Genomic DNA, 25,695 nt, shown 5'->3' on the forward strand with positions numbered 1-25,695 from the left:
TAAACCAAAAGAAAAGCCAACCATCAGTCCAATAATTCCTACCATCGGCTTCTTCTCTAAACATGTATTGGCCACACAATGTAATGTATGCACAACATGATGTCTTTTGTATGTTGTTTTTTTCGTTGAAAAAAGAAGAAGTAAATAGAAAAAATCATGGAATGAATCCAGTTCGTCTGTCGTGTTTTGAGTCACTGTGTACATTACAAACAGAGAATGATGGTTGAAGAGTGACCAATTTTCCATGCAATTTTTTGACATTTTTTCAACACATTAAAATAGCGAGTAACTTATTGACTTTTTGAATTTACAAATTTATTCTTGTGACTTCCACGGACTGAAAGCGCTTATTTAGATTGGTCGATTTTTCTCTAAACAATACGTTTATGATTCATAAACTTACAACCCGGATACAAATAAATGTCTTTCTCGTTATGTGCTCTCAATTTGCATGTGCTTCAAAAGCAGTCGTTTTGCCATTCATTTTAGCGATTTTACATTCTGCTGCTTACGTATATTTTACGTGCTGTACATTACATTCGAAAGTGGACTCAAAGCGCTATTCAACAGAAAAAAGTGGGCATAAAATAAAAATTGAGTTGAAATCAATATAAAATGGAAAATTGGTTTGAATGAAACCTTATATATCGATTACGTTTAAGTTTAAAATCAATTTTGATTTTCAATCGTCTTCACATGGAAAAAGTTGTTTATGGTTAAAAAGTGGTTATTCACTTTGTGTGTGTGTGTGTTTTCTTATTATCACGAATTGAATTTGAATCGCTCCGTCTGACCTTATTTCATGTGTATTTCAGCATGATGTATGGTTTTATGAATTGCTATATTTGTAATAATGTTGAAACGTGCTAAATCCAAAACCGCACATGCAATGCAGTGATATGTCCATAGTTTTTAATGAGTGGTCAAACCAAAGGCTGAACTCAATAAATTCTCCATTTACTACAAACCGCATCTCACTATCATCTCCGTACTGCAACAGTTTAGAACAATAACTCTTGAATCCAAATTCAATTGATCATTATTACAAATTGTAATCGAAAATCATATTTTTAATTCATTTTTTTTCTCTTTATCTTCTTTATGCAGGAAAATCGATTGAACAACATGGAACGACGAAAAGGTACTGGCTAATAACAATATGGGAGTACATCACAAGCACTTTGTTTAAAAAAACCGCGATTGATATTTTTGCGATGACCACAAACCCATGATGGAAAATTTGTTTGGATCCGTAATGAACACATCGATAATAGATATTTGGTTTGGAATTGTTTGTTCGAAAACGTTGTCAATTGCATTAAATTCATCATTCATACCACGCTGCTATTGTCATAAGTGGGAAAGCAATCAAAGCAACAGCTTACAAAACAACTGTAAAATTGATTCGGGCAATATTAAATTGCAAATCATGCAAACAATGCCATTAAGGAAATACGAATCCTTATATGCCACTGAAGAGAGACATGAGTAGGTTTATGTAGCGGTAAGTATGGGTGAAATGAATAGCAAGCCCAAATGTTACATTTCTTTTTTACCGGCCATTAGCTGCTATTGTTTTATTGTTTCTATTTCAAATGAATGTCAAAGTTAATTGATTTTTATTGATAGACGTGACATTTATTAAATTCATATTTCAAATTCATTCAATTCGAAAATCGTGCATTTGTTTAAATATTTACTCTTTAAAATGACAGACTATGCCGTATGATTCGCATAGTACGTTTGTTTATTTATTTAATTTTAATGTCTATTTTACTTTACAATCAAACTCTATAGAAAAACTGTATCTTATATTGTAAACTGCATAGTCGGATTATCAAAGTAGACCCAAAAATCAATAAATAATAATAATAATAATTTAAAAAAGCTGACGTTGTCAGAGTAGGTTATTTCGTTTCTCTGTCATATTTTATCTTATAAATGCCATAATTTGGGATTTTTAATGCCATCATTTGACATTTTTGTGGATAACATTGAATGCACAAAATTCAATTGTTGAATAGTTTAGCTAACAGAGACATAGAGTGTTTATGAAAGTTATGTATAGTTCGCTATTTATGAATATGCCCATCCAGTAAACAGCCAGTTATATTAATAGCCTGTCTCTCGTCCCCTCTAATTTTTATTTTTAAAAAAATGCCCTCTTCAGTGACAGCTCTATGTTAGGAGAACGTGACCGAATTCGTAATGCGGTGGGTTGGGAACTGGATGAATCAGCAACGTCATCGAACAACAATGGCGTACAACAATCTAGTTGGGTTGGCGGAATCGGTAACGTTGGTGATGGCACTGAAAACAATAGCGTCGGCGCTACTGCTCGATCATATTCACAACATCAGTGTAAGTATCAGTCATCTTGATGAGATAGTGGTGACCTATATATTTCTAGTTGACACCATGTGCTTTCACCATATCAAATAGTTTTACTGGTTATATTGATTATTGTTTGTTCCTTCCAACAAAACCGCATAATTCTAGATGATGATGAGTATGACGATGCACCCAACAATAATTTTGGTGAAACCAGTGGCGATATTGCAAACGCCTTTGCTGGCACCGGAAAAGAAGTACGATATGCACCACAACATTCGTTTCCAATTTGCAACCAAGCACCATTACAAAGAGCACATTCCAGGTAATGCGGATACAATGGCGTACTTCTTCTTTAATGTATACCAAATTCGAAATGGTGCTTATAATTAAAATTGTTTTTTTTTTTTTTTTTTTTTGTTTTTATTTATGATAGCAGATCGTTGTCATCGATACAGCCAGAGCCCTTCATGATAGCGCAAGCAAAACAAACAAATCGCCGAGTATCGATCAATGTGGGCGGTGTACGGCATGAAGTATTGTGGCGGACATTAGAACGTTTACCACATACACGGCTCGGCCGATTACGCGAATGTACAACACATGAAGCGATCATCGAATTATGTGACGATTATTCTCTAGTTGATAACGAATACTTTTTTGATAGGCATCCGAAAAGTTTTAGTTCAATATTAAATTTTTATCGTACCGGTAAATTACACTTGGTAGACGAAATGTGTGTGTTAGCGTTTAGCGATGATTTAGAATATTGGGGCGTTGATGAATTATATTTGGAATCGTGTTGTCAACATAAATATCATCAGCGCAAAGAGCATGTGTTTGAGGAAATGCGAAAAGAAGCCGAAAGTTTGCGACAACGCGAAGAAGAAGAATTTGGTGATGGTAAATATTCACAATATCAAAAGGCTTTGTGGGACACACTCGAAAAACCAAACACTAATCTGGCGGCAAGGGTGAGTGAATCGTTTGACTTTTATATTTTTTTAAATATCTATCATAACAATATTTCTTCTTTTTTAACTTTATATGATTCAAAATAATAGCCGATAAATAAAATCTAACCAATATCTTTTTAAAGTTAAGACTTGTTCAACGAAATCTACATGAAAAGAACACTGGATACAGTATATATGCTGTAAAAAGTGTTCTGAAATTATTTTATTACTTAAACACCATCAAGTTCTGTGAAATGTTTAAAAAATGAGAAACATTTTTTTGTAAAGAACTTTTCTCTTGAAATCATTCATCAATTTCAATTATAGTAATTACAATCTGAAATGAAAGCACATTTTTCGCAAAGACAAGCATAAAATGACTGACTTATTTTTATTCAAACACACGTTGAGATTCAAAATAACGAGTTGAAAGTGGCTTGAATGGACTCACACCAATGGAAATAGATTTAAATTACCGATTTTATCGACGAAATGGCTAATTTTTGTGCATAAATGTCGTTAAAATACCAACCTTCATAAAAAGTCAAATGAATGTTCTTTCGCAGACTTCCAAAGAATAGACGAAGTGTATTTTTAACAAAGACATGTAATAAATAGCACCGACAACTGTGAATGCAATTTGAATAGAGAAATGAACCATGAAAATGGAAAAATAAAATGCTACGGCACACTCACCCACATTGAATGCGACACACATCGAAAATTTAGAATTATTGAGATCATAAATTTGAATGCTAAATATAAATTTCCACCCTTTCTTCCATCTATATATTTTCGATGTTTTTTCCGGTTGTTGGCCATTCTGTAGCTGGTTTCTCTGAACATTTTTGCCCCGTTTAACATTTTAAATCGTTGCCATGTGTATTTTTGGATGTGCGCTCTCACCTGCCTTTAGTCGGTACATCAGCCTCAACAAACAGTTCAAATAAAAAGAAAAATGAAGCATATTGAATTTGCATTTCGTCACAATGCTGTACACACTAAAACTTTACTCAATTGTCGCGTTTGACTTTGGCGTTCTAATGGAATCAAATTTGAATATTAAAACATTTTGAAGCCATTCAAGCATTACCACCAACATAAAATACACTTTGCGTAATCATAATTTTTAAATGTTGAACTTCTCTTTTACACTGTATCATATGATTGGAGCGTTCGAGTTTTGTCTATATTGCATAGCCAAAAACCATATTGGCTGAAATATTGGGATATTATGTTCGAAAGAGAGAAAGAGAGACCTTTGACACCAAAAACAAAATGACGGAAGTTAAAGAATGTTTTTCCTTATGTAATATATTGTTGTCTATGTATATGTTCAATTTTCCTCGGCGCATGAAAAAGCTTTATAATTTTTCGTCACTCTTCTTCATCTTTATTCCTCAAGAAAATTGAATGCAATCTAATTTTAATACTTCGTTGCGAATAATAATATTACATGTACTCAAATGCTGAAATGACAAATAAAATAAAAAAAAGCAGCAACGAACAAAACTGATCATGGTGACATGAAAATGTAAAATAAAAACTGTGTCCATAGCTCAGCATATCCTAACCTCCAGCTGCTTTCAAATCCATTGCATATTTTCGGTGGCAAAAACAGGTTATCACCTGGATGTCGGCCAAGTTGAACAAATATTATAAGAAGAACAGCCAAGGAATTGAACAACCGTTGTTAATAACCATATAATATATATTTTTTGGTCGCCACATGTAATGCTAACAGAACGTTGTATACCACACAATACTGAATGCACTCTCACTCACATTTGGTATCAGCATAATGAGCCCAATTCAAATTGGAAATCAACAGAAATAGTGCATAACACGAAATGTACCCATTCGTAGCACCTTGATCCACAACACTATCGTTCGTTGACAATTGACTATTCTTTAAAATATTTCCTCATTCGACTTCCCTTCGATGGTCTGAAGTTTCGTTTAGTACTTTCAGAGTGACATGAAAATACACAAGTAGAAACATCAACCTTTCAATAAATTTGGTGTCGAATGCGCGTGTTCTTTCTTTATTCTGGTCTTTCTTTTATTTTAATGCTTCAATTACGTAAATATTATTTTGTTCACGTTTAATATTGTGTCCGAAAACCGACCAATGCTTATTCTCACATGGTCGTTTTTGTCGGACCGATTCGGTTTGTTCATATCAAACCATAAATTATGAATGATGTTCATTTTCAACAATCAAGCCAAAAAATATCGAGAAACCTCCAACTAAACAACATAAAATGTCAATTCATATTTTAAAATCAAAATTATTTGGTGTGGCCCAATTTCGTTCAGTGTCACCGCTCTTCATCTCACGTGTGTATTTCTTAAGAATAACTTCCTCATTAAAATGCTATTTCATTCAAAATATGCTCGTAAGCCGCGTATAACATTGAATGTTCGCTACACTATTATTAACATTATGTTAGCAGCAACCAATGAAACGGAGAGGAAAAAAAGAATCGCGTTTTTTTTGACACTCCTTTCAACTGCACCGCATTGCATTTTAAATGGCCATTTAATTCAAAGTTCAAAGTTAAGGCCTACGTCGAATACATTCGTCATACCTTAATAAATTTATCTCTGCTGTAAAAGCGTCATTTTATGATTTAGAGATAGAATACCAACGAAAAATTATTCAAATTTATGTGTTAAAAAAATAGTCAACGGCTCGTGTACGATTATACATCAACGAATCTCGAGATATTAGCTAAAACATCATAGCTTCGTCAATTATAATGCAATTGATTCGATTATTTATCTAAATTCCTTTATTCTGTGCATTGATTGCTCAAGAATAAATATTGATCATTTTCAACGAATGTTCACGTGAAAAATAAGTTGGATAAAGAGAAGAGAAATTTAAAAAACTATACTCCAATAACTGTCATAGTCTGTTAACAAAAGTTGTGTGCTTTGCTTTTATGTAAATAAATTATCAGTGGAAATAAACTAACATATAATTTTGGGTTACATCGAAATATAGCCGTAATCAAAGCTTTTGTGCAAAATCTGTATATGCTTAAAAAAGTGACACTTGCATTTCGTCCAACTTCATAAAAAATTCTTTAAGTTAACTCTGTGCTCAAAGGAGATACATTACTCAGATACTGCGGTTGTGCGTTGTAAATAATTTTTTGTATATATAGTATTTTCGCACATTCATTCATAGTCTTTTCTCAGATCGTGATTGAATACCAAAAACTGACGAAATAAATCCATTTTTCGTCATTTTTTTTCAATAAAACAACAATCAATTGAAAAAGCCTTTCTTCATTTCAGTACAAGTGTATTCAAATGATTTTCATGTGATTGATTATTTCAACAAATTTCTCACTTCCAGAAGCACAACATAAAATCAGCTCCACGCTTAAAATTGTGAACATATTGTGCTTTTTCACGAATCCAAACAAACTAGGCAAAGAATTGCATTTCATTAGGTTTGAAAAAGCTCTAGAAAATGACTTCATTGAATACGGTTCGATAAAGTTAAAATCACGGGCCTTATAATGAAAGCAAAACAACCCAAACGAAAAGCATAAGAAAAAGTTAAAAGTTTCTTTTCAGATTCGAATTTCAGGGGCGTAATTTTATTCGCACTTTTCTTCGATAGACTACTTAAAATGTTGACAAATTCATAATCAACACAATGGAAAACCATAGATGTTGATTCAAACATTTGTCATATAAATGTTTATTTACCATAATTTGTGTACGTCTTTTAATTTTTCTCTAGATTATAAGAGTATATTTATATACATTTTTAAAATGTGTTGATTTTTTCAATTGCTTTGGTTTTTCTATGTTGTTTTTGAATTGATGTTGTTTTTACTCTATAAGATGCTAACGCGGCGAAAAAAAAAATATTTATATAATATTAGTTCAGTTGATTTTTCGGTACCTGTTTTTCTTCTTTTCCGTTTATTTTTATTATTTCAAAATATAAAGCAGACTTTCGCATTATTTTATCTCCAATTCAATTTTCAAATCTATTTGATAGATTTTTCCGTTCTCTTTTGTTTATATTTTTATTTCAGTACATTACTTATAATTTAATCTTTACAAAAAAAAAAATGACATTCCATAATTAATGTGTGAAAAACTTTTTCTTTTTTTTCTATTTCCTTTATGAGCAAAAATAAAAAAACTGGAAGATGCCGGTGTTTCTTTGATATTTAGATAATAAAATTAAGATGTTGATAAGTAACGGTGTTGATGTGAATATTGTATCGTTTTGAATAACAAATTTTATGGAGAGAAATTTGTTTTTTAACATTCGGTGGGAATTGGTACATGGCGATATGACTGTACGCACCATATATAACATACGAACCAACCAAAATCGAAAAATGAAAATTACAAGTATTACACGACGCATTTTTTTGGCAGAAATTTTTTGAGAATCAAATCAAGAGATTTAACGCAACGACGAATAATAATTTATGAACGAAGTGTAGTTTGAATCAAACATAGAACGCTTATTCCGTAGACAAGCGGCCACAAGTTTGTTCAGCATTTTTTGTGACTCATTTCGTTCGTTCTATATCATCATTTTTCTTATCTTATTCCATTTTTTTTTTAACGATTAGTTGAAAGTGTCAGAGTTGAAAGAAAAAATGTTCAATAAATACTGGGCGCTTGGCTTGCACGGAATATCGCCACACAAAACCGCACTTCGCGAATGTCAATGTTTTGTTCAAGAGATTTTTGTTTGTTTTGTTTCATAGCTTTAAAAAAATGCTTTTTTTTTCTTTCGTGTGGCGCATCAACTTTGATGCGTTCGAAATAAATGTTGTTGATGAGATATGAACCAAATTTAAAAAGAAATTCAAGTTTCAAAATATTTTTTTTTTTTTCATACAAAAAAAGAAGAAACATTTAGAATACCAAAATTTGAAACTTCACGCTAAAAAAACAGATGAAAGGAAAGAAAAAGAAACGAACAATCACAAAACAAATGATTAAAAAGTTTATTGACTGATTTCCCTAAACCCACCTTCATGTTTCGATGCATAATGAATATTTGTTGTTGTTGTTTTATGTACATATATATAAGAAAACTTTTATTTTAAATAAACGTACTTTTCTTTTTTTAATTTACCGATAAAAAATAATAGCAAAATTGACATGAAGATGTCAATTAATTGTAATTGCACGAGAGCATGCACCCATTAAATCTTATTTGTGTTTGCGCACACTGACGGGAGTGAAAACACATACACACACAACATATATATGCGGATAAATAATGTATACTCCTTATCCGTATGTTATGTAATTACCGATACGGCTTTTGTGTCATTAAATTTTTTATGCACACGTACGACATCAAAAACACAACTCAAAGTCTCAGTTGCGCAACGCTCAACAAATAAAGATATTGGAAAATGATATATATTCTGCCGCTCTCGGTCATTTGGTTCTTTTTTCCTGTTTGAAGAAAAAAAGAATTTTTCATGGCTATTATTTCAATTTATTGTGTATATACAACAAGCTTTTCACTAATTAAACTGGCATGAAATTATAGGTGTAGTTTTCCTCACTGTAAAGTAATTTGTAATAGTTAGTCCACACTGTTATTTACGTTGTTTTTGTTCCTGTGTTCTTGTGCTTTTGAGTTTTTTGTTGCAAACAATGTACATCCAACTCTTTATTCATACATATAACAAAATTGAAAAATATGATATTTTTTTCTATATATGTAAACATTTTGACACGTTGACATTTGTCTAGATGATGAGGCAAAGACGAATAAAGAAGAAGAAAAAAAATCACATACACGCATGTATATACCGTTTGCTTTGTCAATAAAGCAAAATTGAATAATAAATTCATCGAAAATTTTGTACAGAATGTAATATAACATGAATGTCTGTCACGCGAAAATGTTAAAAATTTCAATCATACGAAAAATTCATAAATAAAAATTCGTTATATATCTTTTGAGCACAAACGACATACCGTTTTTTTTTCTTTTATAAGAAAATATGTATTTTTCCTTGTCAATTCATCAAATATTCGATCACATTTCCTGCTTTGTGCAATATGAAATGAAGTGACAGCATGCCTCTGTTTCGCTAAGTAATTCACTTTCAACAGTATTTTCAACAGAGTAACAACACATTTTCCATTAAAGAATGTACACAGCATTGTTATTTAACACATTTTTAAAATTGATATTTCTGTGACCATCATTAGTGTAATAGTGATGATGCCGCATTACACTCAACGCCTGTGTTGAGTACCTTCAATTAATTGGCCATTTCGAAATTGACATCATTTATATAATTGCATCAACCGAATTGAATTGCATTATGTATTGCATGATGGACTATATTATAACCATCTTCACGCGGTAGCGCTATTAAATCTGCGAGCATTTTTTTATATATATATTTTTCCATTCTCTTTATAATGTATTATTTCAAAGCGATTGAAATGTGCAAAACTCACTAATTGCGAAAATCGAATGCCGAAGGCGATGTTAAGTGCGTATTTGAAGACCATAGCATAATGTAGCATATTTGTTACTATTTATGCCAACGCATGCAATTATCACAGTTGTGATGTTATCATTTTAAGTTTTACAATGAGTTATATAATTGCGGTCAATTTAGAACTATTTATCTTCGTTGTAGTAATGAATGACATTATTTGATTATTAGCTGTTGGAGGAAAACTTCTTTTTAGCATATACGTATAAACAGAAATTTAGACATTTCATTTATTTCTTACTCTGCTTTCTTTTGAATTCTTTTCTGGGTCTACTGAAAATGCAAATATTCTTTAAAGTGATTTGGTTCTTACATTAAAATATAAATTTTTGAAAAAAAAAAAAAAAAAAAAATCTGAAAAAAGTATATTGAGCACATTCTGGATATGTCCAATGAATTAGAAATGCCGTAATGCAGAACCAAATCGTTTAAAAATCTTGCGTCTCTTTTTTTCTTTGTTTATTTTATGAAACAACAACACATTGTATTTAATTGAATAGAAAAACAAACACACAGACACACAATCGGATCTTGGCCGAATATTATTACACATATCGGGACATCATAGCTGTTTGGCCACGTTTCAATTTTTCGAAACTGATAGGATTTCCAAAATTGAAATTTCGCAGTAGTATTGAGTTTGATAATGATCAACATTGATTAAGATGAATAAAAAAAAACACAATGGACAGCAATAAATTTATTTGTAGAGAGAACAGAATTGATACACATTTTTATTGGGTTTATCTATTCGTAAAGGATCTGTAATCAAACACACAAAAAAATATTATTCCAAAACAGAAATTAGCTAATATTCTCAACAACACACAACACAAACACACGATCAAATCTTTTGAATTTTCTTAACATACAGTTTTTTTGTTATGTAGAGAGCTATTGATTTTCATTTTGTTTCATTTTTCAAACTCTTTTTCCGGTTTTTGGATTTATAATAGACACAACACATACATAATAGAAAAGAAACACATTAAGAGTGTGGATAAAAAGCACTTTTCACGAAATTAGCATTTTTTATTCATTTTTTTTGGGCATCCGTGAACCACCCATTTTTATGCAAATGAATTGTAAGAAACGCGTGTCGGAAGATCTAAAATCGAAGTGAACACAATACGCTTGGATAATTCGACATTTCGTTTCATGTAATTTTTTCTGCTGTACCTTTTTTTTCATTCCATAGACGTTTTATTTTAACTTTTATTCCGATCGAGGGATGACCAACCCAATTAGTGGTAGTTTTGATACGTATTTATCTGTCTGAAATTTTTTTCTCTCCTATAAGTAAAACTAAAAACCGAACACGTACATTTAGATTATTTTTAGTAATAATTATATTAACGCGATCATCCATTGTTGACTAGAAACAGAAACAACATTGATCAGTCAAATGAAAATTGAAACAAATAAAAAAAAACCGAAAGAAATACAAAAACCCGAACGCCCAAAAGAAAAAGGGAGAATTCACGATTACACAACGAATTCCAGACATAGAGAAATCGATTGTGTTCTGGTTACTGAAACAAAGTGATAGAGTGAGCGAGAACAACACAATCAAATGTTAAGATGAAAATGATCGGAAATGTGAAGGAAGAAAATGTTCATTTCGTGTACATAATACAGAGAGTTGATTGTGAAATAAAGTCAATCATGTGCCTGTATTAAATTCATGAAAGAATATTTTTTTGTTTCTCATTTGTTGCATTTTTAGTTTGAACATTTGATTAGCTAATGAACAATCTGATTGAGTCGAATAAGATAAAGACACCAGTAACCTATCAAATATATATTTTAAGATCATTGAAATATGAGCAAAACATGAAAACACCCAAAATGAAAACCAACAACAACAACAAAATGTATTAAAGGTTCAATGTGGACTTTTTCTTAAACTCTTCACATTCCAGATTATTGCTGTGATATCAATCCTCTTCATAGTTTTGTCGACAATAGCCTTAACGTTAAATACAATACCGGCACTGCAACCCGAACACAATCAACGTAATGGTACGCATAAAGGCGGTACACAACAAGACAATCCTGAGCTGGCAATTGTTGAGGCCGTTTGTATATCGTGGTTCACACTTGAATATTTATTAAGATTTGGGGCGTCACCAGATAAATGGAAATTCTTTAAAGGTGGTTTGAACGTGATTGATTTGTTAGCCATTCTTCCCTATTTTGTGTCGTTATTCTTATTGGAAACGAACAAAAATACCACGGACCAGTTTCACGATGTGCGTAGGGTCGTGCAGGTGTTTCGCATCATGCGTATCCTGCGAATCTTAAAGCTGGCGCGTCACTCAACTGGCTTACAATCATTAGGCTTTACATTACGTAATTCGTACAAAGAATTGGGACTGTTAATGTTGTTTCTGGCAATGGGTGTTCTAATATTTTCGTCATTAGCATATTTTGCTGAAAAAGACGAGGAAAACACCAAATTCATAAGTATCCCTGAAACGTTTTGGTGGGCGGGGATCACAATGACAACTGTTGGGTATGGAGATATTGTACCCACTACCCCATTGGGCAAATTAATTGGTTCGGTGTGTTGTATTTGTGGTGTACTTGTAATTGCCTTGCCCATTCCAATTATTGTAAATAATTTTGCCGAGTTCTATAAGGTACTGATATATTTTCATTCAAATTTTTATACATTCAATCCGATTTATTGATTTTTTTTTTCATAATTTCTTTTTTTTTTTTTTGAACTGGTTACATTTTTTGGTTTATTTGAAAAAAACTCACACACACTTCAAATGATACAATTTTTTGGAAACATACATTTTATTAAAAATCACATCAACACCTGTATCATAGAATCAAATGCGTCGCGAAAAAGCATTGAAACGCCGTGAGGCGTTAGATCGAGCCAAACGAGAAGGCAGTATTGTATCATTCCACCATATAAATCTACGGGATGCCTTTGCCAAAAGTATGGATCTTATTGATGTGATCGTTGACACAGGTAAGCCAACTTAATTTTATGCCAAATTAAAAACGATTTCTATACATTTATATGCATAAAACAATATGTACAATCATTTTTGCGGACAAAATCGTGTCGGGAATATTTGAATATTTGTAAATTAATAAACAAAAATTCGTTCGAGCCAAATCAATCTTCAGTTTTCCGTTTAACTCATGAATTGTGTGTCGGTTGGTAAAACTGCAGATTGGTCTGGTGAATTTCAATTTGTTTTCGCATGTTTAAAGTGTGTTTTAACAACGAGACAAAAAGCATATGAACCCTGAAATTTTTTTCCATCATAAATCATCGACCAATAAGAATTATTTCATCGAGCGTAACAACGAGATATTTGTAATGCTTGTCAGAATGAATGACAGCTGGAAAAAAATTTCATTGTTTATGTTAAATTAAATTGTTTGAAAAGTTGTTAGGTCGTGAAGTCACTTCGTATTTAATTTGTATTAGTTTCAGAAATGAAAATTTGCCGTGTAATGAAATAGTTAAGTTTTCAAAGCCAATCACATCGTAAGATATGCATGAATTGTCCCCTTATTGTTTTTTTTTATATGTTTGGTTTTCATGAAACTCTGTGAACTGTGTAGATAAGAAGCAAGCATTCGCTTTATTAAAGCTTGGGAAACTATGCATACTTGCTGCTTATCTATACCGGTCGTGGACGGCTGGATTTTCTGTTTGTTGTACGTTGTTGGTAAACTTTTGTCTACGCTTTCTGATAAACAATTGATGTGTCGAATATAATTTTAGCACAATACATATAGCATATTTGTTTAGCTTTTCTCCGTGTGAAAGCTATGGTTTGTTTCAAAATGCCTGCAACACAAGAAAACACTTTCTGTCTTTTTCGTCCGTTCCGTCTGTGAATTCTAGTTCGGAATAATTGTTTTTGTACATGATTTGATACATTTTCTACACGAATTGGATGTTACATTGCCGGTTAATTCCCACAATTGTCACCCTTATGCGGTAATCAAACGGTGACACCAGTTAGAAACTTTTGTGTCAGTTAACGATATCATAATTCCAATTGATTTTCTTGCTGTACTACTTCTTCGGGACTTTTTTGTTTTTCTATTTATCTCCCAATGAGAAGTCTCCGTTCTTTTGTATGCTTACACTATAAGCCTGAAAGCACTCCTTCAAAATTAATTTCATTATGGTATTGTAAGCTTACGTATGCATATCTAAGGTCTATCATTCAAACATTATCAGTGATGGTTTTTTCCTATCTGAATAGCGCTAGCTATTCGCAGCGTCTGTACAGCATTGCTGCCCAGATGCTGAATCGTAGCGGTTGCCGCACGCGCAACACACTTCGTTTGTACCGCACAGAGCATATACGTTCACGTTCTTTCTCTGTTCGACATGCGTTTGTATACTGACTATGGTATTAGTGTATCATACTCTGTGAGCTCACTGGTTACTTAGACTATATGACAATATGTTGTGTGGTAAAAAACGCGTGCGGCAACCAATTCGATTCAGCATTTGGGCAGCAATGCTGTACAGACGCTGCGAATAGCTAGCGCTATTCAGATAGAAAAAAAACCATCACTGAACCTCATGCAGACATTATTTAAACACATTGTAAATGCGTTACAATTTCACCGTGCTGGTAGGCTACCTCAAGATGATTTTCTCGTTGGTACAACACAAAGTAGTCAATGGGTCAAACAAGCAATGCATGGATGCTTAACATTTTCAATGAACCTATAATTATCTAACAAAATGTTTTTGTTGAAAATGTTAGAGAAAGATTAAAAAAAGAACAAATTCAAGCGCATCATTTTATTTATTTATTGTACAAGGTCAATCACACGAACGAAGTTTAGAAGCAATAAGAAATACCCTTTACATAAAAATTCGTGTAAAAAATGTTCAGTTATTTTACAAAAACAATACTTCCATCACCTAGTTCTCTTATCTATTATTCTATTTTTTCCGTTCTCTGTCCGTTGTCCTTTTTTTGTAAAAAAAAAACTCATATTCGCTGGATGCGTATTAACACACACATAAACACACACTTATTAACATATTTATCGAATTCCATCTTGTTTGTGCAAATAAAAAATCTGCCATTTTCCATCATCATTAAAAAATTGATTGAAAGGTGTTTCATTGGAAGTGCAGATGTTATTTGCTTGTGTGTGATGTTATTTTTGCACACATAAACAAACACACACACTCGATAATGCATATGTAGTTAAAATTAAAATAAAAAAAAAATGTCCCTTGGATCAAATGTTTCCCTACATTATGTGCCTTCCAACTAAATACTAGACGAGAATCACATAATTCAATGAATTTTTCCGTTTTACTTTCGGTACAACATTTATTTCTATCTTCGAGACATTAATTCCTATCTTTACACTCAATCTTTTCCTAACACCCTCTGTCTTTCTTGGCTTCATGTAATGTATGGAAATTCGAAATGTTGTCAGCCATATTTTACTTCAATTGCATTTCATTGTTTCGTGTTTTTTTTTGTTCATTCGTTGCAAATGTAAATAACGTTGAATTGGAATTGTACAGAAAAGATGTTTACGTTCGTGAAACTAACTTTTATTTTGCCCAAAAAAATCGTGTTAAATATTAAATATACTCTCACGTATGAAAAATAAAATTCGAAATTCTAGCAGATACACAGAAAGAGTCAAATAATTTTTATTTTTACGTGAGGTCCTAAAAACTGCAATTGTTAATTTATTTTTCTTCTCTTTCTCCTTGATTGAATATCTCTTCCAGACGAAGAAGAGGATACCTAATCAGAATAGAACATTGAATTAAGTCCAATGACACAGAGCACACACTTTGACTTGCACACAAAATTTTGCAAAACATTCCAAAATGCACAAGCACTTGCAAAACCACAGACAAATACACAACATATACACACATGCGCCTGAACACAAGCACACAAGCACACAAGCACACATACACTCATGCACGTACAAGCTCTATACCGCGTTTTCGTACAGAACAAACAAACCGAAAAACAAACCTCTTGCGTGAACATACAACAACGAAAAAATAAAACAGAAACACACACACATAAAATATATTTGTTGACACCGAATAATTAAAATCGCTCATAAGATAAAGTTATGACAACAGTTGAATTACATTTGAATAAAATAATAGATTTTAAAAAGGAATAGTATAAAATCTCTGTTAATTGTTAAGAGATAGCGCAACTTTCTTTTTTGGAAGTTTGTGAGATGACTTTCACAGAACGGGGACCGTATTATTGATGTCGCTGTATAGATGAAAAATATATTTCGTTGTTACTACTTATAAAATGTTAAAAAACATATATTAATCTAGATTTTATTGAATAGGAAAGCGTTTAACACTCAAATTTCACATTGAGATTAATACACAAATAATATACGTATATTCAGGGCTAGGGGGGTAGACACACAAACTCGAAACCTAGGAAACATTAGAACCAATTAGGTCATGTCAAATATGTACACGTTATATGCGTTTTACTAGGGAAAAAGATAGCAATAGAAAGACTCTCCCCTAGATTCGGGGCCTGTCCGAGCAGAGGCAATTAAATGCAAATATCGTTAACGATAAATAAATAAGAAAAAGCTTTGGTAAAAGTAGTTCCAGAAAATCATAAGAGCATCTTGAAACGAACAGAACTTCCAAGCACAAAAGTTAGCTCTGTGCACTGAAAGAGCTCAAACAGGCTCTGAATATATTTAAATATTATCTCAATTTGTTTTTCAAGTCGTTTTTAAGATCCTTTTCAAATTGTTTTTTCATTAGAGTAAACATACTTTTTCACAATGAAATGTGGTAGTCGTAATTAATATTTACTGTGTGTTTGTTCTTTTTTAGGCAAAAAAAAAATAAGTTTTATGATAAACTATATTTACTGTGCCTCAAGTATTGTATAATTAGTAGTATTAAAAGTTTTCGACTGAGCGATAAGTAAAATTTTCTTTCAAACAAAAAAAAAATAATTAATTTCACTCCAAACACAAACACAAATATAATTTTATCTTAAATAACTAGTTTACTTGCATACAAGCATTGTTATATGTACATGCATACACATAGCAGCACTATACGTCCATTAGTAGTATATTATACGATAAATTATTCATTTAGTTGATAATTCTAGCTGATAATAATAACGTAGGAAAAAAAATTAAGGTGGAAAATGTGTATTTTACTAAAAAGTCTCTAATACGTGAAATAGATATCGAATCATATTGGCTCGAAACGAAATTATGTTTTCTTATTCCTCAAATCATTGCCGTTAATTGCACCTTTTTACGGTGCGAAAAAAAAATACAACGAATTATTATTTTACTGGGTAGGTTCTACAATTTTATGTGGACCATTTTCAGTGCCATTCATACGTAAGCCACATGGAATTTATCCTCAATCAAAGGATATCGTATTGTCGATAGTTTTGTCCATTTTTCATATATTTCTGATTTTGTAAATCAATGATTTTAAATCATCATATGGATCTGCGTCTCAATATATGCAGACGGATAAGAAAAAATGATGTCTTCAAACAGCCGAAAAAAAATACAATCGAAAACCTCCGTACTTTTAGGTTCACTTTCCTTCTTAGCTACACATATATAGTTGTTTGAATCTTTAAATAAACTTGTTAAGCCCATAGACAATAAGCTGTTGAAGAAAATACTAGGTCATGAAAACTATGTTTGTTTGATATTAGAATGACTTGAATTGCAGAATCTATGTTGTATGCAAAAAATCCTTCCGCAAACTTGCATCACAATGGAATAATTTATTGTGCTCGAACCAGAATCACAACAGAAAATGCACATTTTTCACAATGCGACAAATATAACCTTTTGTTTACATCCATCGACCGCAACATTTGAGGCCCAATGTAGTTAAAAGCCACTCAAAATTAAATCCCATGGCAAAAAAATTCGAATCCGACCTGACGGTAGCTGAACGGAAGGTGGAATTGAGCTACAATACATTTGGTATTCACTTCCAAATGTTCGTACGGTGATATAAATTCAGCGGTTTTGTATAATTCGTTTGGAGTATCTGCACGATACGATTTATTCTAAATAGTTGAGTGTTTGTTTTTTTTGCAATAGATTGGGCATCCATACGTACTATTATTTATATTAACAAACACACACAGCGTATATAATAGAGTCTTTTTTGATACAAAAGCTAGGAAGAAATTAATCATCATTGGTATACATAGATTATAACGAAAAATTCCATGTTCACGCAATACACAATCAATTAACACACTTTGCGCACACGCACAAGCACACATACACACACATATACACACAATCGAATTATGAAAATGAAATAAAAAAAAATACACAAAAGAAGAACAGTTCTAATAAAAAAAAATCGATGAGAAACACGCGAGAAATTTACAAACGTCTGGAAGAAATAATCAGAGTTTAAAGAAAGCTTTTAACAAGTACATTTATTTAATAATTTGGTACTGTCTATTTACATGTGAGTTGAATATGTCTGAGAGTTTAATAATAAATTGCTCGAAATCCGAATATCCAATGTGAAAATACACAGTACATAGTTTTAACTTTTCTACCTCAACACAATTTGCCATCCGCGATAATTTATTGGAACAATAGACTTTCCACTTTCATGTTATATGTCGACGATTGACGAAGACATTTGCATTACATCGAGTGAGAAAAATTTACAAAAAAAAAATTCAATTTCTACTTCAATATTCAAACAAAGGCATTGATAAATTCAATTAAAACACAAACAAAACTAAGTTATGAATGAATTTCTCCCTCACAGTTTTATATACATCTAAGTAAAGAAGCGCTATAACAAACAATAAGAAGTATATTTTTTCTACCATATTATTTGCTCTTGACATAAAGATGGACTATGGAGAGATGGGAAAATTCTGTAAAATTTATACATTAGAATTGTTGTTTAATTGCAGCATACTCAATATAAGTGACCATACTATGCGGAAACAATGGTTTGACAATTACCTTGACACTTCTGGTAATATACGAGTGTATGTTTTTCAGTAGATTGTCATCCAAATAAACATTTATGTTGCATTTTCTCTTTCTATCTGTCTCTCGCTCTCGCTATTTCCGGTTGATTTGTTTGAGTTTAGTATGTATGAGCGGCAATACAAAACTAGAAAAGTATAAGGTTCTTCATAAAAAATGCGATTTAACTGTTACAAATTTCAGATACACGTTCACATGGTTGAGAAATGTGCATGTTTAGCATTTGAATGCTATGCAATAAATTAAACATTACGTCACGTGCATTATAATCCCAAGCCAAATGTTATACATACTACTGTATTAAATTTTAACCTATGCGAACACAAATCAGAGAGAGGGAGAGAACGTTGGTGGAAATTTTTAATCAAATGAAACGAGAAAAGGAAACTCGCATCAGATACAACTCTCACACAATGCACTAGCGAAATTCACATTCTGCTATATATTTTTTACATCAAAATGTCTATTCGATATCATTTCAGTAAATCGTAATGCGTTCCTTGGGTCAAGCTCATTCTTTTCCATTGTGCCGTTTCACATTTTTCTCATATTGCCATTTAACTGAAAAGCATGTTCTCATGGGGCACGCACACATTAAAGATTGAGGAGTCCATTTTTTCTACAAATTTCGGCTACACCAAGAAACCATGCTCAAAGAGCTTCATGAACTTTGAATTTAACAACTTTGAATTTTACAATAGTTTGTGCGCTGTTTACTGACTTCAGAGGATTTTGTCATCCATATGACACCAATCTTTACTACCTTAAAAGCCATCTTTAAAACGATGTATTCATTCTTCTCTTTTGTCAAATTTACTAAATAGTAAATCTTAAAGCGCTCTTGAAGCTTATGGAGGTTGTATCTCATTTGACATACATGGAACGTATTCTTCCATTCATATTTATGCGCTTCAAATGCGTCCAGAATGCAACTTTAGCATAGTATCCTAATCGCTGAAAAAACAATTCATAAATGGTTAATTTTCTTGAGAACAAAATCGAACATTTATAATTTAACATTGCCAAAACAAATCACCGTAATGCATTTTCTTTCCTTAAGTTAAATTTTCTGTTTTGATATTCAAATATCATTCGAATAATGTAATTAAAACTTTAAATATTGTTAAAATTGCAAGAGAAAGCAAAATCTCAGCAAAAGATAATTCAACGATTGAGCAACTCGTTAACGAAATGATGTTTGAATTTGAAATGTAGATGATATGATTGCCGAATAGTTTTAACATTGGATTCGCTCATCTCGCATACTAAAATCTAGTACCAATTATTAACATTCATTCGATTAAAACACCAATATCTAGATAGAGCACTTTAATAATTACTAACTTACTCATTCAAATGCATACAAAGTAAAACAAGCCGATCCCATTTCTAGATATGCCATTATTTAATAGAGTTGACGTCGTCATTTAGTGTAGACGTCAACAAAATGTTAACTACTAGCAAAACAAATTAATTAGATGAAATTAATCATTTTAGTATGAAACCGAGCAAAAGATTTTAACCAAAACACAAAACAGTTAGAAACCAAGTACACCTTTAATATGTAATATGTATCTATATTATGTAGTACAAAGGGGGGAAAAGGTTATAGTTTTTAATCTAATAAATAATCGAATAAATAATTAATGACTAAGTAGAATATTAAAAAAAGAAACTTTTTAATAACAACAACCTCCACCAAATAATAATAATAATAATCCTAAAATCAAAAATGATAATAATAAAAGATAAAAAAAAAAACATAAAATGCAACGAAATGCTGTCGAATGTTTCTTCTTAAACACACCCTTCTTTTCCACACAATCTATAATTCCAACAGGTGACAAAAGCGAGATTGATGGTATCGATACACCGTCCACTTCTCTAATTAAAACGCTGCCCGACACACTCGATATGCGAACACCGCTCACATCACGAAGACGTCTATTATCGTCTCGAATAAGCGAAATCAATAAAGAATTTTTAATCGATAACGATGCTAACGATACTTGACCCACTACTACTACTACTCCTACTACTGCTACTATTCGTGATTCGCTCCAAAATGAAAATAAACATAAAAATAAAAAAAATATATCAACTACAATGTGCCGTTTACATTTTACAAAATGCTCCATTATACATAACATTCTATATGTTATATGTAATGACATTCTGCTTACTCACAACAACACTCAATTTTATTCGCTCTCTGTATACAACTAGTCCATGTCATGAATTAAACGACAAATTAAAATGTGACAAGCTCAACATAAAAATCTAAAAAAAAAAATCTAAATTTAATTATTATAATATTGAAATACAAAAATTAATCACTTCATGCAGTTTAAATTATATAGATGATTTATTAATTAGTAAAATGAGTAAAATGATGAAAAACACCAATCTATACAACAACAAAAAAACATATTAGCTATGATCAAATTCGTAACATATACATATATATTAAGCTCAACGGCTACTCTTTTTCAATTACTTTATGATTAACAAAGAAAACCGTGCTATTCTGCTGAACATTTTAACGCTGCCATTGTAAAATCGAGTAGACGTGTATTAAGTTTTTCGTATCAGACACTGTAATAGTACTCGCAAAGTATACAAGTGAATATAATAAAAATACATTTATAAGAAGAAAACAGAAGCCAGTTTGTCAGTGTGACATTTGTATAAAAAAAAAAAACATTATATCTCGATTTGAATTAAGTGAAACATTTTGCCATTAACCGGATTCCAAATCGGGTAGAGGATTCCAAAATTTTAATCTCTGATATATAACAATACTTCGTTTCACTTTGTGAACAGTAGATCAGGTGATATTTGAGATTTAAATACTCAATCACTTTATTGGCAATCAAAATATTATGTTCATTCATCATACTCATTTTTGAATAGCATAATATAAGAAAAGACAAACACATTTTGACAAGATGGAATTGATCAAACTTATAAATGTATACCGTACATAAAGATAAGGTAAATTAATTTATTATGAACAATGCTTAGGTAAATTTTCTCTCACTCACAACTCCCTCAATCACAACTGAGTGTAAATTATCACTTCGACAGCTATTATTTATTGCAAAAAAATCATTTTGACACTGCAACGAAACATATTATGCGTGTATAATAAAATATATGTCACAGAATAAAATCATGGGATGCACACAAAATACTTTACTTGCTACAAGTACGCTTTGGAAGTGAGGTAAGTGAGCCATGCTACCTAAAAAACAGGTACTTGTACCAATAATGTATTTTGTGTGTAAAAGCTCGATGCAGTTGAGATTCAAGCGCCTTATTTTTAACTTTTTGCTTTGTTTAAACAAAAAAAAATCTTCCTTCGCTTTTTAATGAAAGAAGCATTTTGTCGAAATTTACATAGATCACTCACATAGAAAGCCTTTTAAAATTGTGTTCATTTCAAAATCGTCATTTTTAGCTATGAAAATTGAAGTAAATGTATACGAGCTTGGCTTGAAATATATCTTATAGTAAGAAAATGATGAAAGCAAACAAAAAAAAAGAAACAGAATTCTTCTTCTCTTTAGTTGAATTTTAGATAATAGTATATACTATTTTACTTAGAATTTTTGATAATTGTTTACAATTGAACGCTTCCAGTTTTTTTTGTTTTCATTCCATTGAATTTGAACTGAAATAAATTCGACTGTTGCGTTAGTATATGCAGATGTAATACCAATTAAATTTATGTTGGCATAAATAACCGGGTAAAACGTGAAAGATATAAACAAATCGATTTCATATATAGTGCCTTAAGATAGAGCAGCAGTGAATCACAATAAAAAAAAAAACGTAGTGCGATCACATTTAGGGTGATTTATTTACAATTACCTTATTTATAATGACGATTTTGTGTAGGCATATAACACATGTTAAGTAGTAAAAAAAAAACCATTCATAATTTTCATTCAACTGTTATCATTCGCTGCAAATAAAATCACATCAATTTTGAATTTTCATGGGCTGACCCATTTATATCTATCTCTGCAATCCGAAATCAAGCAAAAGTTTCCAATCTATGTATTATTCACAATCAAAACTACTGATTCAGGAAAGTGACATTTTGTTGAATTTTTCTGCATAGCATAGAAATATGGTGACACCTTTATTATGAGATAAAAATCAAAAAATCACTTTCCACCCTTTATCTTCTCGTCATTTTCTATTACCTTCTTCTAAGCCTAACTCGGCTAATCTTCTACGCAATTTTAATTTGTGTTGACAATCATCAAAATCACGAACTCGCTCTTTATCTATAGAAAATACGAAAAATGTGGCATGGGAGTGCCTCTTTGTCGATTTTGAACCAACACATAAAAAACACGTATACAAAAAACATGAGCATCAACAGAAAGCACTACATGGAAAACAACCACAAATCGACTTTTACTCATCAATTAAAGAAAATCAAACATAAATATTGTATGTTTTTGGATTAAATATTATTGTGGAATTGGTTTGGAATTGCTTGTACATACATATTCTGCTGTCTAAATATTCCTGTACAATATCTGTTTTATTTCTGTATTGTATTTTTGGACTTGTTTATAATATTATCTCATTTCATTATTGTATGTATAGAGGAGAACAGGTTCTCAGTTCTTGGCTTCTTTCTTTTTTGCACATCAATAATTAAAAGACGACAGAAAGTATAAAATAAGAATTACAAAAGTCGTTTTTTAACTTTCTTCCGCAATCTCAGTGGATCATTAAGGGAATTCCATTGTGTTTTGTCGTCTTTAGAAGTAATTTCAACATACAATTAAAGCGTCTCTTAAAACTTTATATTCATATAACCAAAATCTTCCTCCTCGTACATACATAAGATGCAAGTCTCACAGTTATTAGTTTCGTTTGATAAGCCTCACTGACGTCTCTGCTATTCGAAAAGAATACAAAACTATGTCAGTTACTGATTACAATGTATAAAGTTTAAAATGCGCAACAAATTGAGCAGACGGGAAAGAAAAATTAAAATTCTCATTTATTCATTTCCTCTCCTTACATCGACCGCATTTATTTTCAATAGATAATAATGATTTCGGAAAATTTATCAATTTCCTATTCAAAACTTCCAAACTCTAAAAAAAACTACAACTTAAGATTAATAAAAAATATATATATACAAATAAATACACTCAATCTCATAAAATAATTCTTCCGTCTCTCATTCGATCAAAAACATGCTATTTACAGATGGTGAATCAATCATTTTAGTTTCTTACATATTTATCTGCACAATTATGTGTTATGGTTAATGTTGATATAAACGATATGAAATTAAATGGTTGGACTCACATTTTATTTATTTCATAAAATCTTCCACTTTAATTTAGTTGAAAACATTGAATATTGTACGAAGTGCATAGAGGCATATTTTCCATTACTCAAAAACTGAACATAATAGTATATATGTTAATATTGAATTACAAAAAACGAATAGTTACGCATGTGTAATATCAATTCACTATAATTTTCTTCCAATCTGTTTTTCACCATGTTTTCGTACATTTGTAGCAAAAAAAAAATCAAATTTAAACTTAAATAATTTGCACCCACCCCCAATGTCCTTGTTGAGAGTTTTCTTTTCACACTCAATTCATTAAGTTCATTTAGTTTCGGAAATGTAATGAAAGCAATTATTTTATGCAACAACAAACAAAAGAAGAGAAACGAGAAAAATATTGTTAACAAAAAGAAACATTTCCATTGAGATTAAAAGAGTCAATTTTTATATATGTCTAGGAGAGAGATAGCAAATCAAAAAGTTCAATTAAATACAATTATTTAATATGTGTTAAATTATAAATGACGATCAAATAAAGAATAAACTTCATAAATCAAATAAAAACATATTTTGTCCATCGAATATTTTATAATAATTCTACATACATACACACACACACACACAACAACAACAAATAAGACAAGGGTATATTCTTTTCTGTTCTAGCACGAAATTCTTTTTTAATTGTATATTGATGAATTGTGTCCTTTTTTATTTACTTTTTCTTCACCTTTTTTTTCCAAAGAAACAAAAAAAACACACCTTATCTCTTTAAGCCCAACACTATGTTCTCTATTTATTCAGTATGTATTTGTTTGATTAACTTTTTCATTCTTTTATGAACTTTCTTTATTATTAATTTAAGAAGTTTATTTCAAATGCAAGTGCTGCACCAGAGTGTATTTAATATTTAACTATAGTGAATGTGTGTTGTGTATTTTCTTTTTACGTTTCCTATTTCATGTTTTTTTCGTTTTTAAATTCTTGTTCAGTTTCTTTTGTGTAAGTTCAAACACCGAGTTCGAAATATGTATACTTTGGTTTTCAATTGTTTTACGAATTTTTACAATTTCGATGCGAAATCGAAACAATTTTTTTATAAATAAAAAAAAAAAAAATAATGACTTAAAACTGTTTTTTTGGTCAATGTTCAACAATTTTAACTCATTTTATGTGTGTTATTATCGTGTAATAACTGCACTGTGAACAAATAAATAGCCGGTTTTGAGAAGTATATAGACCAATGTTTTGGGTTTTGGTTTTTTCCGTTTTGTGTTGTAATCAATATATTTGATCAAACTGTTTTATGTGTAAAGAGATTTTGTTTAGAAGTTCGTTTTTCTGCCGAAATTTTTTCTTTATTGTTTGTACATTAGAATAGAGATTAGAGCACGGGACACGAAAAAAAAGATATTTAAATGACTTGGAGATAAAAGTACAATTGTAATCGGAATAACGTGCTATAGTGAATATTTTTGGCTTCAAACTCTCTATGTTCAGGACATTATGAATAAAATGTGCAGGCATC

At 31.1% G+C, this 25,695-nt stretch overlaps 1 protein-coding gene across 7 annotated transcripts in view; it reads left to right on the plus strand.

Moving 5' to 3' along the window:
• Nucleotides 1–25,695, plus strand: part of LOC116346937 (potassium voltage-gated channel protein Shab) — a 75,896-nt gene that overhangs the window by 37,610 nt on the left and 12,591 nt on the right. For 5 of the 7 annotated variants that reach the window (XM_031777253.1, XM_031777260.1, XM_031777258.1 and 2 more), the window contains exons 3-8: nt 1,108–1,504; nt 2,171–2,361; nt 2,500–2,656; nt 2,768–3,305; nt 11,728–12,447; nt 12,644–12,791. In XM_031777253.1, coding sequence (XP_031633113.1) covers nt 2,181–2,361; nt 2,500–2,656; nt 2,768–3,305; nt 11,728–12,447; nt 12,644–12,791 — 1,744 coding nt within the window. In that variant the 5' untranslated portion in view covers nt 1,108–1,504; nt 2,171–2,180. The remainder of the gene's footprint in view (nt 1–1,107; nt 1,505–2,170; nt 2,362–2,499; nt 2,657–2,767; nt 3,306–11,727; nt 12,448–12,643; nt 12,792–25,695) is intronic. The other 2 variants (XM_031777257.1, XM_031777259.1) reach the window with 1 other exon arrangement.

This window comes from Contarinia nasturtii, unplaced genomic scaffold (assembly GCF_009176525.2).
Source record: "Contarinia nasturtii isolate CC-2019 unplaced genomic scaffold, AAFC_CNas_1.1 Cnas_scaffold_1699, whole genome shotgun sequence".
In the NCBI taxonomy this organism is placed as follows: Eukaryota; Metazoa; Arthropoda; class Insecta; order Diptera; family Cecidomyiidae; genus Contarinia; species Contarinia nasturtii.